Source organism: Corapipo altera, unplaced genomic scaffold (genome assembly GCF_003945725.1).
Source record: "Corapipo altera isolate COAL_440 unplaced genomic scaffold, ASM394572v1 268, whole genome shotgun sequence".
Taxonomy (NCBI): domain Eukaryota; kingdom Metazoa; phylum Chordata; class Aves; order Passeriformes; family Pipridae; genus Corapipo; species Corapipo altera.
Genome location: NW_020884901.1, coordinates 9,228,136 through 9,244,330, shown reverse-complemented (window position 1 = coordinate 9,244,330; position 16,195 = coordinate 9,228,136). Strand labels below are relative to the sequence as shown.

Below are 16,195 nucleotides of genomic sequence, written 5' to 3'. Positions count from 1 at the left end.
TGGGCTGAGGGAACTCCACAGATGAGCATTGTCAGGGCTGGGTTTGTGCTGTGGCATCAGCAGAGAAGAGAGAGAACAGTCTCTGGGGGGCAGGTCACCCGTGGGCAGCCTGGTGTGTGCCACAACAAGGTGTAGGTTGAAGCTGCTCACGGGCAGAAGGTGCCACCATCCTCCTTTGTCTGCCCCCAGGGTCAGCACTGGTGACATTCCAGTCCTCCTGCTTCTTTTTACAGAACTACACACTGGTTTGGGTTGGGAGGGATCTTAAAGATCATCTTGTTCCACCCTGGGACACCTTCCACTCTCCCAGGTTGCTCCAAGCCCCGTCCAACCTGGCCTGGAATGTTCCAGGGATGGGGCAGCCACCACCTCTCAGACAACCTTCAAGCTGTTTTCCCTCCAGCTGATAAAATTCCTGATGCTATAGAGACTTTCAAATAGGAAATTTTTAATCCATATTTTTTTTTCTGCAACATTTTTATTCTTTCTCGTGTTCTGTGTGCCCCTGGAATGTCCAAGGCCAGGCTGGATGGGGCTTGGGGCAACCTGGGCTAGTGGAAGGTGTCCCTGCCCATGGCAGGGGGTTGGGAAGGAGATGATCCTTCAAGTCCTTTCAACCCAAACTATTCTAGGATTCTAAAATCCAGCAAATGCTCTGCAAATCCCTTGCAGGAGGAAAATTGCCCCATAAGTGTGGAAAGCAATTCATCACAACAAACCAGTTCCCAGGTTATTCCCTCCCAGTGAAGCCTCTTGGAATACAGAGCAGAGCAGCTCTGAGCTGGTCTCCTTATTTTCTACAGACTTAAAGAATTTACGCTGTAGTAAATATTTTCACACTTAAATTTTGAATTTCACAGCAGTTTTCATTTAAATTTGGAATGACCTGGCAAGGCTTGTGATTAGGAAAAGTCTCTTTTCTGATCTCTTTTTTTTCTTTCCTGTCACAGACAGTCCTTTTCCACTTAAAATGTCTTCAGAAAACCTTGTGAAACCTCTTTAGATGGAACCAAGAGGTTCGTGACCAACTGGTTTTTGTTCTGTTTTGTCTGAAGCAGGAAAATAGCGAGGGATAAAACAGCTTTGAACTCTTGTTCTGAGTGGGGTTTCCTTTGACAAAGGGCTATTGGACCTGGGGGCTTTGCTGTGCTCCAGAGTCTGTGGGACTGAGCTCTGAGCTCATTCTGTGAGCTGGAGATGTACCTACAAGGATATTTGCTGCTTACAATTAACTTATAAAAACTTCTGCTTATAATTAAACTTACAATTAAGAGGAGAAGCTGTACTGCTGGAGGAATAGTTTCTTTAGAAGACAGAATGAGAAGGTGGCCAAACCTAAACAGATCAATACTCTGCTCAATCCCCACCCTCTGCTGCAGAATGCAGGTGGGTAAGAGCCTGTTGTTAGGATTTTATATGATGGAATATGAGATTTTAATTAATTAAACCAGTTTTCTGCTTTGAATGCTCCTTGGCAAGCTTTTGCTGGTGAAGTTTTGAGGGAAAAGAAGAAAGAAGAATCAGGCAGGATCCAGATCTGCATTTCAGATGATGAGGAAGCCTGTGCATTATTCTTAGGACTGTCATTAAATGTAATGATTTTGGGCATGGGTCCACAATTCCCTCTGTTCAGAGTCAGAAAATGATGGAGTCCTGGGTTGTTGGAGTGTTCTGGGAATGGCTCCACGTGACTGGCCCTGTGCTGCTGACTGAGGGGCTGCAGCCCCAGCGACTGCTGAGTGGGAGGAAAAGTTTATCCTGCACCTACTCACTAGACCAGCAAAACTCTGCTTTGGTCTGAACAGCACATGATCCATGAGCAACCAGAGTAAACAGAGCTCTAAATGTGTGTTATAAATGTGTTATAAAATTTGTAACAAATAAAGGGAAGGGAAGGGACGGGAAAAGGGAAGGGAAAAGGGAAGAGAAAGGAAGGTTTGAGAAGGGGAGGGAAAGGAAGGGAAGGAAAGGGAAGGGAATTTATGTGTTATAAATGTACAGAAAGGTGAATATTTAGGGACACCTTTGGCTCTTCACCAGCCAGTCACTTGTGGTCTCCCCAGGGCTCAGTGTTGGGCCCAGTCCTGTTTAATGTCTTTATTGATGATCTGGATGAGGGGATTGAGTCCCATCAACAAATTTGTAGGTGACACTGAATTGGGGGGTGTGTTGATCTGCTGGAAGGCAGGAGGGCTCTGCAGAGGCACCTGGACAGGCTGGATCCATGGGCTGAATCCAAAGGGATGAGGTTCAAGCAGGCCAAGTGCCGGGCTCTGTACTGTGGCCACAACAACCCCCCGCAGCTCCACGGGCTGGGACAGAGTGGGGGGACAGAAAGGGACCCGAGGGCTCTGACTGACAGCAGCTGAACATGAGCCAGGGGTGCCCAGGTGGCCAAGAGGGCCAATGGATCCTGGCCTGGATCAGGAACAGTGTGGTAGCAGGAGCAGGGAGGGGATTCTGCCCCTGTGCTGGGCACTGGGGAGGCCACCCCTGGAGTGCTGTGCCCAGTTGTGGCCCCTCAGCTCAGGAAGGACATGGAGGGGCTGGAACAGGTCCAGAGAAGGGCAACGAGGCTGGGGAAGGGTGTGGAGCACAAGTGCTGTGAGGAGAGGCTGAGGGAACCGGGGGCTCAGCCTGGAGAGGAGGAGGCTCAGGGGAGACCTTCTCACTCTCTGCAACTCCCTGACAGGAGGGGGGAGCCGGGGGGGTCGGGCTCTGCTGCCAGGAACCAGCAGCAGGACAAGAGGGCACAGCCTTGAGCTGCCCCAGGGCAGGTTTAGGTGGGACATTGGGCAGAAGTTGTTTGCAGAGAGAGGGATCAGCCCTTGGAATGGGCTGCCCAGGGAGGGGGTGGAGTGCCCATCCCTGGAGGTGTTTGAGCAGAGCCTGGATGTGGCATCAGTGCCATGGTCTGGGTGACAAGGTGGGGTTGGGTCACAGGTTGGACTCCATGATCTCGGAGGTCTTTTCCAACCTGGTTGATTCTGTGATTCAATGAAGGACAGCAAGTCCCTGAAGCCCTGTTAGTTGGCTTTGTGCTACAAGAAAAGCACATCAGGAGAGCAGTGAATTTATTCTCAATGCAACTTGACTTCCACATGAGTTTTCCCAGGGAAGGAATGACATGGGAAACACTCCTGCTGGCCAAGAATTTGAAATTTAGCAGCAGACCCTGTTTTTCAAGGTGCAACCCTTCCTCCAACAGCACAACCCACTCCAAGGAGCCTCTGAGCTCACCTTGTGTGGGCACCTGGCAGTGCTTTGTCCTCCCTCTCAGAAAACACAAGTCTCAGAGAAAAGAAACTGAGAAACTCTGTGTGCTCAGAGAAGAGAAACCTAAAGGCTGCGAGGCACCAGTGAATCAGGGAATATCTTGGATTTTGGGATGAATTAGCTGCCCCCGGAGCATCTTGACTTGAGTCACACTGAGGTGAAATTTCTTGGTCCTACCTCTGTGGCTTCTGGGTTTGTGGTGAGTGTTGAAGAAAGGCAGGGAAGGTTTAATCTTTGTTAGACATTTCAGGACATTGGGGTAAGTGGGTCTGGCTTGGTGTGGGTGCCCCCTGGCACTGCTGGGTCACCTGTGCCCATCAGCAAGGCAGTGCCTTGGTCTGTTGTCCCAGATAAGGAATTTAAGCCCAGCAAAAGGCTTTGGGGCTGCAGGTAAGCCATGGGATGGTTTGGGTGCAAAGTTACAGCTTTGCTTGGTCACTGTGCCATTAACATCCTGTGTGACCTTGCAGAAGGGGCTCAAATGTGTAAAATGCATCTTCATGGAATCAGGGAATGGTTTGGGTTCAAAGGGACCTGAAAGATCATCTCGCTTCAACCCCCTGAGATGGGCAGGGACACCTTCCACTAGACCAGGTCGTTCAGAGCTCCATCCAACCTGGACTTAAACCTTCCTTATCTTCCAGACAACTCCAACCTGGACTTAAACCTTCTTTATCTTCCAGGCAGCTCCAGTGCCATAATTGTGGGGTTCAGAGGGGGGCTGGTCAGATGTTTTCTGGGGCAATTCTTCCTCTTGGGCACCTCCACCCTAGTTCTGACCTTCCTTATTTTGAACGTGCATGACATTGTTCCCAACACCAAGTTGACATTCATTATTCAAGTCCACAGCTGTTTAAAAATAAAAGATAGGGGAGGAGAAACTACAAAGGAAAGCCCCAAACCATTAAAAACAGGTAGAGTCCCTTGGCCAGCCTGTTATTTTTGCCAGTGAAAGAGCTTTGCCAGTGCCAGGCAGGCACACTCATGAATAAAGCAGCTGAGTGAATCCACATGGGCTGGGGAGAGAATTAATTTTTTATCAAGAAGCCCTGTTAGCATATTTACTATTGATTTATTGGATGGAGGCATAAAACATCAGCACTTTTGCTTTTTTCATTCTCTCCAGCTCTGTAAGGGGAGAAACAAAGGGAAGGATTTGCTTCTATTGAAACTTGGCTGAATTAACATTATTACTGCATGTTGTGGTGGTAGTTAAAGCTGCTCATACACAGCCAGTGGCATTGTAGCAAAATTAAAATGCTGCCAGTTTCAAGGATTTTACCAAGAGTCTTCTGGTATTTGGGATGGTTTTTTATGCATTTGGATGTTTTCCTCTGAAAGCCCAGCTTTGGATTTGTGTGCTCCAGAGAATTTTAGCTCCTTTCTGCTGCTCTCTGGGCCTTTCTGACTCCTGTCATTGGAAATAAAAGGTGGAAAATTTGAGTCCTAAAGGGCTGGGATGTCAGGTGTGTGTGGGCTGAAGGGAAGAGTGGAACAGCTCAAAGCCCTTCTGGGAGGAGAGAGGAGCTTTCTCAGGAATAATGGTTGGAACGGAAATGTGCTGGGAGTTTGGAGTCCTTCTTCCCAGAGAGTTCAGCCTGAGCAGGTGTAAGGCCAGGAGTTAGGTCAGGGTTTGATGTGCAGAGGCCACTGGGCTCTCTGCAGGCTCTTCCTACAACTGCTGGCCCTCAAGACAACTGGTACCCCATCCCAAAGGGCCCTCAGAAAACCTCTCCTCTGCCATGAGATCTTTGCTGGTGTCCAAAACCCACCTGGGACCAGCAAAAAGGCACAGGAGGCAAAGTTAGAACCTGCTCCAGGGGCAGAGCAGGACATCTCCAGTCTCAAATTGTCACCTGGACCTTGCATGGACCTCAAGGTTCCCTGAGGGTTTGTCCATCCCATGACCAGACATGGAAAGCTCCAGCTAGGGAGTTTTCCTCAGAGGATTCATAAGCAGATAAAACTACAAGAAATGGTGTTTTAACCTGGCTCTAAATCCCCCTGTGGCTGTGCTGGCACTGCTGGGGGTGCCAGCAATCTTCTGGGGACTGCAGCAAAGGCAGGACAGAGCCCTCAGGTGCTTGAAGCCAACAGGTACAGGTTGTCCTTTGGCATCCAGCTGTGAGCTGGGCAGTCCTACTGAGCACAGACAGCAGGCTGCAGGGTGGGTAATGAAGCAGAGTGCCATGGAAGAGGCTGGAAGGGTGTTTTTAGGGATTTAGGTCAGGCTTAGCATGGTGGGTGCATCCTGATCCAAGCACCAGGGCAGGGAGTGGAAGCAGATTGTTGGGTTGGGGCTCTTCCATTGTAACTCAGCCCCTTTACACACAGTGGCACCTGCTCTGAACACCCTGATCCCACTGATCCCAGAGGGAAGGATGCTCCAGGTGGGCACCTGAACCTCAATCCAGCCCCATCTCACTGGACCCAGTTTGGACTGACCACCAATGTCATGAACCCTTCCCACACACGAGCACACGAGGCTGGGGCTCTGTCACCTCCCTCCCTGGGATGGTACCACCCCTGGGAATCCATGGGAAATGGGCCTCTGCCAACTGGATTTGGCTCCCAAAGGTCAGTGGCTGCTGTGTCACCTCAGAGCTGAGCACCAGGGGCTCTCTGCAAATGGACTGGGACCTCTCACAGTCAGGGACTAAAGTCACTGGGCTGACTCTGGGCCAAGGCTGTGTTTAAACTGGAACTGGAAAGAAAAAGAAAAGGCTTTTTTTTTACAGATTCTGATATTTTGTGTGAACCAGCACATCGAGCCAGGACGTGAGAGATGGGAATTCTCTTGCTGCTCTGATGGAGAATTTGGGAGCAGCTCCCTTTTCACCTGGCTGTGACCCCATTTCCCCATCTGTAAAGCTGGAGACAACAACAGAAACCTCCTCACCTCACCACCTTGATGGTGCTTCTGGGTGAAAAAGGCTACATAAGACTTAAAAGATGTAAAACTTTTTTTAAAAAATTGGTTTTCTCTCCTGTTTTCAGTTGATTTCAAGAATCCCAGACTGGTTTGGATTGGGAGGGACCTTAAAGTTTATCCAGTTCCACCCTCTGCCTTGGGCAGGGACACCTTCCACTAGCCCAGGCTGCTCCAACCCCAAATCCAACCTGGCCTTGGACACTTCCAGGGATGGGGCAGCCACAGCTTCTCTGGGCAACCTGGGCCAGGGCCTCCCCACCCTCCTAGGGAAGGATTTCTTCCTAATATCCCATTTAAACCTGCTCTCTGAAGTTCATATGAAGCTTGGGAGCCTCATTCTCCATCTGTGAAAGCACTTTGCCCTTTCCAGAAGCGACACTTTGGGATATTACAGTGATGGGGACTGTGCAGCATCCCAGAGAATTGACTGGTTTCAATGTCATTGGAGTGTGGGAATACTTTGTGACCAGAGCAGGTCATCACTGACTCCACAGATTGAACTTGGGATGGCTTTTCTCAGCAAATTTGGGTGTTCTGCCCTTAACCCTCCTTGTGCAAGGTCTGTGTGTCTCTGATGAAGAGCCCAACAAGGGTTATTTAGTGCCCAGGGAAAATGTGCTGGGTGAGGCAGGGCTTGCCCTGTGCTCCTTGTACAGGCTTTGGATAGTTTGGATTTTATTCTTGGTAATTTCTGTGCTCACCTAAACATAAGAATAGAAATAAATCAACCATAAATAGTGCCTCTAATTAACAGAAGTAGTGAGGAGTGAGTTGTGAAAAATCAGAGGGAGGGTAAAGAGAGTTCATCTCTTGAAGGCAGCTGAGAGCTTCCCTCGATGCAAAAGCACTTATCTAAAGGAATATTACCCTTTAATTGCCCCAAATAAGTCAGGCTCTGCCTTTGATTAGATTCAAGTGAGTAAACTCTAGGTGTACCATACATTTTGATTAAAAACATAGTAAGGAGATAATGGTCTGTGGTGTTTCAGCTTTGGCTGTATCTGTCAAATTATACCTCTGCTTTATTGATCCCCACTCTGCAAACATTTATGTTTAGCCCCTTAATTGTTTGTCTTGCACATTAAAGGACAATGTAAAGTGGTGGTAGAATTTCTTATTGGGAGACCTGGGGAAATATCTACTCCTGTTAAAGGCGGCTGAAAGAAAAAGCAGGTGAAAGCAGCAGAATGGCTCCCTGTTCAGAGGCCCAGGGAGTTGGTTCGTTTCTCTGTTGGTAATAAAATGGAGTAACTCTGGGTCTCAAAGGGTTCCTGAGAGCCCAAAGCAACATCTTTGCACAGCCAGGGAAGCCCAGTTGGGGATCTGCCTGCAGGACCAGCCTGGATCCTGTGGGATTTGTCACTCAGGTTGGTGCTGCCTCATGGTAGGATGGTCTGTGACTTCACTTTTTTTGTAAATGCGGCCCTTAAATTCTCACTGGAAGCTCCAAAGTCAAAGCAAAAGCTCCCACAAAGGTTTGAGTCATGAAAGCGTCTCACAGTAGCATATACTATGTACTCTACACTGTGATTGGGTTCAAGAACTTTTGGGAGCATTGGGAAAGATGTTTCACATCCATGAAGGCTCTGCTGTCTCAGGAGAAGTTTTTGCTGACACTTTTACCTGGTGTTTGTCACGGTCTCCAAGGTCTGGCTTGTCCTGGATCCTTGTAAGCAAGGCAGAGCAAGCACAGCAAGTCCCTGCCCTGCCCTGAACACGAGGGAACCCAGCAGAGGCTCAGAGAAGGCTGGTTAATTAGCTGTATTTCAGCACATTTCATTTTTAGGGGCTTTGATGGCAGCACGGAATTGTGGATCTGTCGCCAAGTTTGGGCCTCAAATGAATAAATAAATAAATGATAAATGATCCTTTGGCAGCGAGGGACCTGCTGCACTCCCTGTGCATGTTTATGTGGTTTCCCTTCTCCCATCTGTTCCTTCCTCCAGCTCCTCCTCTCGGGCTGGCTCTGCACCCCTCTTGTGTGGCTGACAGCAATTCCAGGCCTCAGAGAACCATGGAATATCCTGGAAGGGACCCACCAGGATCATTGAATCCTCACTGAGTGGGTTCCACTTGCTCCAACCATTGACAGGATGGGAACTGAAGAACAGCCTCCAAATATAAAACCTGGCTTTGCTCTGGTAATCCCAGGACAGCAGTCCCAGACGCTTCCCCATGTCCCCTTTTTCTCTGTGCAGGAAATCCCTGGAATTTACTTCATCCCCCTCCTCATCATTGGCTCTTTCTTCCCTCCTGTGTTGGGGAAACAGGATGAGGATGAGTGTCCTTGTTTCCTCCAAACCCACCTGTGGAGATGCAGGGCAGGAGAAGAGGGAAAGGAAAGAGCTGGAAACAGAGAGAGAGGAATGGAAAAACAAAACAGGGAATGAAGAATTGGCACTGCTGGGGTGGGATAGAGCAGGACTTGATGATCCTTGGGGGTCCCTTCCAATTCAGGATATTCTGGGGCTCACCTCAAAAGGCAGAGGAAGACAGGGACTGCAAAAGGCTTCCACAACCATAATGGGAGATCGGGCTGCTCAGAGCTTTCCCTGGGGTCCCACTCCCATTTTCCCTGTGTTCCCTACACCCATTTTTTCGTGTTCCTACTCTTTTTCCTTTTCTTTCCTTTTTCCTTTTGGGTTTTTACTTTCCTTTTTACTTTTCCTTTTTTTTTTTTTGTGTTTTTTTTTTTTCCCCCTTTTTTTTTTCTTCCCCCCCCCCCTTTTCCCTTTTCTTTTTCTTTTTCCTTTTGGGTTTTTACTTTCCTTTTTACTTTTTCCTTTGAGTTTTTATTTTCCTTTTTCCTTTTCCTTTCTTTGGGTCTTTCCTTTTTATCTCTTTTTCCCCCCTTTATTTCCTTTCCCCCTTTTTTCTTTTTATCCCCTTTTTCCCTTTTTTTCCCTTTCCCCCCTTTTTTCCCTTTCCCCCCTTTTTTCCCTTTCCCCCTTTACTTTCCTTTTTCCTTTCCCTTTTGGGTTTTTACTTCCCTTTTCCCTTTTCCTTTTCCTTTCTTCGGGCCATTCCTTTCCTTTCTGCTTGTGTTTTATTCCCTTCCTTTACACCAGATCCTCCAGTTGCCGCATTCTTCACTCTCAAGAGAGGAATTTGCATTTTCCTGAGCGCTCACTAAATGCCCACGTGGCATTTTCCTTCTCAGCAGTTCCCTGAAGAGCTCCCTGGTGGTCGATGAATGCGGGAACTTTGTCACACCCTAAAACCCCCTCCCCTCCTCTCCCCTCCCCTCCCTCCTCCCCGGTGCTTTCTCAGGGAGTGAGGATGGAGTTTGGCGACAGGGAAGTGCTGAGTGAGCAGGTTTGGAGCTGCAATCCCTGGGAAGACGCCTGGTTTTCTTGCAGACTCCTTGTCTGTGTGTGCCCATTCTGGGCACGGTGCCACCCTGACCCTAATTGCAGCCCAGCCGAAGGGAGGGCCGTGGTTCCCTCCCGGGGCCGCCTCAGTTCACCTGGAAACGGGATGGGAAGGGTTGAGGTGGGGAGAGAAGAGGCTGCTGGAAAAGCCTGCCCAGAGTCAGGTCACCTAAAAATGCCTCTTGGTCCTGCCGTGGGGTCAGCCTGGAGCTCTGGAACTCACAGAACCGTGGAATTACTTAGGGTGGAAAAGGCCTTTAAGGTCATGGAGTCCCACCATCCCCCAGCACTAAACCCTGTCCCCAAGGGCCACAGCTACCTGTGGCATTTTTTAAATCCCTTCAGGGATGGTGACTCCACCACTGCCCTGGGCAGCTGGGCCAGGGCTGGACAAGCATTCCCAGGAAGAAATTCCTCCTGATGTCCAACCTAAACCTCCCCTGGTGCAGCTTTAGGCCATTTGCTCTTGTTTTATTGCCTGTTACTGGGGAGCAGAGCCCGACCCCCCCCTGCTCCCCCCTCCTGTCAGGGGGTTGCAGAGCCAGAAGATCCCCCCTGAGCCTCCTTTTCTCCAGGCTGAGCCCCCACAGCTCCCTCAGCTGCTCCTGCTGCTCCAGCCCCTTCCCAGCTCTGTTCCCGTCCCTGGAAGGAGCCCCTCAATGTCTTTCTTGTTCTGAGGGACTCAAAACTGAACCCAGGACTGGAGGTGCCCCAGCAGTGCCCTCACCAGTGGGATGGGCACTGCCCTGGTCCTATGCCCACACTATTGCTGGCACAGCCCAGGGGGCGTTGGGCTCTTGCCCACCTGGGCACACCTGGGCTCACATTCACTGGCTCTCACCAACACCCTCAGGGCCTTTTCCAACTTCCCAACCACCCTGCCCCGGCCTGGAATGTTCCACGTTGTTGTTGTGACCCAAGGGCAGGACCTGGCACTTGGCCCTGTTGACCCTCACCCTGCTGGCCTCAGCCATGGATCCAGCCTGTCCAGGTCCCTCTGCAGAGCCCTCCTGCCCTCCAGCACATCCCCATCCCACCCAACCTGGCGTCATCTGCCAACTGACTGAGGGGACACTTATCTCCTCATCCAGGTCACGTCCAGAGGCATCGGATGAATCTTCTCCCGGGAGCTGATGACAAATCGTGTTGTGGGTGGTGGGACAATCACTTGGTTCCTCAGTTCCTTTGCTGGCATTTGAGCTGGTGAACACACCAGAACCAACCACCAGCAGTGGATGAGCCCAGGAAATCCAAGGGGACTCTTTCCTGCCCTTTGCCCTGCAGGTTCCATGTGGTGTTTTGTTTCTGAGGTGAATTAATATTTGGTTTTGTCTCTCCCTTTTTCTTTGTTTCCAGACAAACGACGCTGCAGGAAATACCTGGAATTGGCTTTACTTCATCCCTCTCATCATCATTGGCTCTTTCTTCATGCTCAACTTGGTGCTGGGCGTCTTATCAGGGTAAGAAGGACACCAGTGACTTGTTTGTCCCCACCTGGGTGTGAAAAGGGAAGATGTGTTGGGTTTAGTGGGAAGATGTAACTGGGAGAGCTGGGTGATACATCCCACTGTGCATTATCCCTCTTCCCACTATTCCTACCCTGCTTGCAGTGGGATATTTCTGTAAGACTGTAGAGCCTTAGGATGGGGATGAGCTGGTGAATAATCACTAATTGAGATGATTCTGAATCCAGACCCAAGTGTTAAGTGGACTCCCTGGAATTCCACCGACCTGGGCCTGTGCAGCCAACACTCCTGTGTCACCCTGAACCCCCACCAGGAACCCCCTGTGCCAGAATAATGCTGGAAGTGGACATGGAAGTGTGGATAATGCACTTGGTGTAACTGCAGCACAGGGGAAGGGGAAGCTCAAGCTAAAGGCAGTTAAAAGATCTCAGGTGTTTTTTGGGCATTTGGTATTTTGGTGCTGATGTTTTGTGGGTTTTTTGTTTTGTTAAATCTCTCCCTGTTTAAACCAATGTCTGGATTTTGGGGACCCACTGGTGTCCTGATGTTCAAACCCCAGGGGTCAGCCAAGGTTTTGGTGTTGTTGCATCTGAGTTTTGGGTTTGGACCATTGCAGGAATGGAGCTGCCAAGTCTGCAGCTGAGCTGGAACGTCCCCAGCATGTGGGGAAATTTGATCTGGAATTAACAACCCGGCTCATCTCAGTGGTTTGCAGGCTCTCATTTTGCACAGCATTTCTTCTCAGATCAAGCAGGTGATTGAGACTCTACAGAGGTATAAAGATCTAGATTTTTTTTCTGGCTCTTGGCAGCAGGAGAAGAAAAAAGAATTGCTGCTGCTGTGTGGTAAAAGCCTTTCAGTGCTCCACCTTTGCTCTTCCTTTTTAAAGCTACCAGAGAAGGAAAAGTCTTTTCCAAAGAACATATTAATGCAAAATTGTGTTATTTTGTAATTATTTTCGTCCTCAAAGCTGTGGCAGGAGCAGGGAGGCAGCACTGCAGTTGTGTTGAAGGTCTGTGGGTGTGTCCTCTCTTTGCTGTTGCTACATCCAGGAATAATTGTCCTGATCAATAACTGATCAAAGGCATTCATGGAACATCCTTTTGTTTTGAGGAGGAGAGTTTCTTGTCTGATTTATGATTTAAAGGGAGCACCCACACCAGTTCTTTAGGTACCTCCTCTTCCCTCTGTCACACTGGGGTCAGCCCACGGTGACTGGGATGATCCATGGGATTTAAAACAAAACCAGGAGCCTGCAGGTTCCTGTTCCTTCCTGCTGGATTCAAACATGTTTGGTGTCTGACTCTCCTGAAAGCCTCTTGTTGCTCAGGGCAAAATATGAATATTAGATAAATAGCAATCTTCTCTTAAAAATGCAGCTCTGTGCACCAGCTCTGCCTTTGTTAGTGGTGATGAGGGGAATTTCTTCTTCATGGAGGAAAGCTTTTAATTTCTGCTTTTGGCAGAGTGGTTTGATGGCCTTGCCTGGAATAATTCCTGGGGAGAGGCTGAAGGGCATAAACATCCCAGCTCAGGTGTGAGCACAGGGCTCAGCAGGCTCCTGGTGGGTCTGGAGCTACTGGGCAGGGAAGGAAAGTGGGTACAAAAACCCCTTCCCTTTGAGGTGAGGCCCTGGTGAGGCCCTGGCACAGGTTGCCCAGAGAAGCTGTGGCTGCCCCATCCCTGGAAGTGCCCAAGGCCAGGCTGGATGGGGCTTGGAGCAACCTGGGCTAGTGGGAGGTGTCCCTGCCCATGGCAGGGGGTGGAATGAGATGAGCTTTAAGGTCCCTTCCAACACAAACCATGCTGTGATTCTCTATCTGAATGAAATGGTGATGAAAAGGCACCAGGAAGATGGAAGGACCCTCTGAAGACAGAGACTGTTGTCACTGTGTGACAGGATCCCAGAACGTGCTGAGTTGGAAGGGATCCCCAAGGATCACCCAGTCCAACTCCTCCCTCCTGCATGGGACCATCCCCAAGAGTCACACCCTGTGCCTGAGAAGATCAGCCACTTTGATACTGTAGAGACAGTTCTAGTGCATGATAAATAACACCTTTTGCTTTTTATCTTTCAGTGATCCTCATTTTTAATCTATTTTTTTCTTGTATATTTTCCCTCTCAAACCAATTATCCCCTGTTAATGTGTGTCCTGTGGCTCCATGTTCTGTAGCCAAAAGCTCCAGACAGCCCCATAAAAGATGAATTTCTGCTGGAGGTTTTTCTTTACAGGGGTTTCTGCAGGGAGAAAGGGTCATTGGCATGTTGACTTCCACAGTTTCACTCCAGGCCATGGAACCATCCACATCCCAGTGGAAGTGTCAGCAGCAGAGACTCTTGGCAATGCCCCACGCTCCTGTTGCAATAAACCCAAGTTGATTTGGGGTTAGGGATTCTACAAATAGCCCATGAACAGAGTTAACTTAGCTGCTTCTTATTTTCATGATCTGTGGATCCTGGGGGAATACTCTGCTCTCCTCCTCCACACATTCCAGAGAGGGAACAGCAGGGAGAACCAGGGGATGTGACACCCCCAGGAAACAACTGCAAAGCTGAGGTCAGCTCCCCACTTCCCTAAGCTCCTGTGTGATCTTCATTACTGTCCCCTTGCACTGAACCCCTGCTGGAATCATAAAACACCCTGAACTGGAAGGGACCCAGAGGGACCATTGAGTCCAGCTCCTGTTTTCCATTGTTGTTATTTTTGAGCTGTTTTTCCCTGTATATTTGTTCTTTAATGGGCAAAGAGGAAGCTACAGCTTTCTGTAGTAGATGTGCAGCTGCCATCACAGATTATGGCAATTTAATTAATCCCAGAATCCCAGAACTGTTTGGCTTGGAAGGGACCTTAAAGCTCATCTCCTTCCACCCCCTGCCACAGGCAGGACACCTTTCACTAGCCCAGGTTGCTCCAAGCCCTGTCCAACCTGGCCTAAATCTGAAATGGGGAGAAGTTATCGAGCTTCCTACTAACACTGGGCTGCAGAGAGCTTTGCCATAAATCTGAAAGGAATGTTCTGCCTTTGGTTATTTGTGAGCCCATGTCAACACCCAACAGACACCTGAAATAACTGGGCTGAGCTCCTGGCTTTCTTTGTTTGAGCAGTGGAGGGAGAAGGACCTGGTTGAGATCCCCAGTGTCATCTGCTCACAAAATGTCAAAGAAGAGATGATACTCATTTTGAAATAAAGAGCAAACAACCTCTCCCCTCTGCTGATTCTTCTGGAATTATAGGGCAGGGTGAGAGGAAATGGCCTCAGGTTGTACCTGGGAGGTTTAGATCAGATATTAGGAAAAACGTTTTCATGGAAAAGGTTGGAAAGTCTTGGAACAGGCTGCCCATGGAAGTGGTGGAGTCAGCACCCCTGGGAGGGTGAAAAAAAATCTGTGGATGTGACACTTGAGGCCGTGGTTCAGTGGTGACCATGGGGGTGGTGCTGGTTGACAGTTGAACTCAGTGCTCTTAAAACTCTTTTCCAGCCTTAATGATTCCATGATTCTGTGGTCCTGTAATCAAAGCAAAAGCAGGGAGGTGACAGGGAGATGGGGAAGTGTTGGTGAAAACATATCATAAAAATAACCCCCAGTCTCAGGCTGCAGTTGCTGTGCCAGAACCCTGAGTACCTGGCTAAAGCTGTAATTAAAAACATGTTGAGTCCATAATTCAGCTTCCACGGGACCCTGGTGCTGTACAGCGTGTCCTCCTCGTGTGAGCTCAGCAAACCCTGCCAGTGCTCTTGTTCTTGGTTAATAATTAACACCCTCCCAGAACGGCTCTGCTTTCTGCTCCTCTCCCCTCCCTGGGTAGGGGAATATCCAGCCTGAATATCCAGACTTCCCCATGATCCAAGGAAATGGGGGATTGTTGCAAACACCTCATTTCTGGTGGCACAAGGAGGGTGTTGGGCTGTCCATGTCCTTTCACAAGCTGCAGTGGGTGCTGGGCTGTGCCTGCTCAGCCCAGTGCCAGAGGTGGGCTCTGACTGGGCAAACTGGGAGCAGATCTCCTTTGCCAGGTTGCCCAGCACAAGCAAATACAGGCTGGGCTCTTTTCCTGGAGGAACTGAGGGTTTCCCTGGAGCGCTGCAGTGCTCAGAAGGGCACAAGTGAGGTGCAATTGAGCTCCCAAAATCCAGCAGCTGCCTGGTTGGTTGTTTAGGGGAGATTTGGGGCCTCCCAGCAGGACACAGCATCCCACGTGCTGTGGAGCAGTGGCTTTGTGTCCCTGGAGAGGGATTTTCCTCTCAGTTCCTCCTTTATATTCCCCCTCACTTTCTGTTTTCCTCCTCTGGTGCTTCTTTCCTCCGTGAGCTGATAAAACTCAACAGTCCTGCAGGAACCAATAGAGCAGAAAAATACAGATTATTTTCCTCTGGGAGAGCTTTCACTCAGTGCCAGAGCTGATGTGAGAGCTCAGGGCTGTGCAGGGCCAGGAGAGCAGAGGCAGGAGCAGAGATTTCTCTCCCTTTTGACATTATTAACACTCAGAAGGCTCGTTTGCTTCTCGTTGTGAACCATCCATGTGCTGGGAAGCATGTTGGAGTGACTGCCTGAGCCTGACACCTCCCCAGCCCCAGACACACAAAGGAAAAAAGGAAAAGAGAAACGATAAAAAAAAAATAATTACAAATTAGGTGAAATTAGGAGATTAGACACTTGGCTGAAGCTCTACCAAACCATCCACCCACCCACCCCAAAGGATGAACCAGGTCTTGGCCCCACTAAAAAGTTGCCCTTAACTTTATTTCTATGTTTTAACCATGACAATCCATGCTATCCCTGTTCCAGAAAGCTGGGGCACTCCCAGAAACTGAGGTTACATTTTGTCAGGTGCCCAGTTCAGCAGCAGTGAAAATCTTCAGGGGTTTGTATCCATAATACATTTTTCTTGAAACATCTTTTCGTGTTTATTCTTACCACATCATTTGTGACCCAGGCAGCAATAAAGGGAATAGAGCAATCACAGGGAATGCAGCCTTTCCATGGGAAAAGATTGGCTGCCTCTGGTGGCACCACAGGCATGCTCTGAGTGCAAGTCATGCCAGGAGCCACTGACCCCAGATGCCTTCCCGTGTTCCTGAAGCCCAGGCTCGTTGGTTTTTGGGATGTCAGGGGATGTGGCTTTGATTCTGACCAGAAAATGCCCTG

General features: G+C 49.3%; 1 protein-coding gene across 1 annotated transcript in view; it reads left to right on the top strand.

Moving 5' to 3' along the window:
- The window catches only part of LOC113950376 (voltage-dependent N-type calcium channel subunit alpha-1B-like), a 162,088-nt gene that overhangs the window by 123,555 nt on the left and 22,338 nt on the right, over positions 1 to 16,195 (top strand). The window contains exon 7 of the mRNA XM_027650180.1: positions 10,936 to 11,039. Coding sequence (XP_027505981.1) covers positions 10,936 to 11,039 — 104 coding nt within the window. The remainder of the gene's footprint in view (positions 1 to 10,935; positions 11,040 to 16,195) is intronic.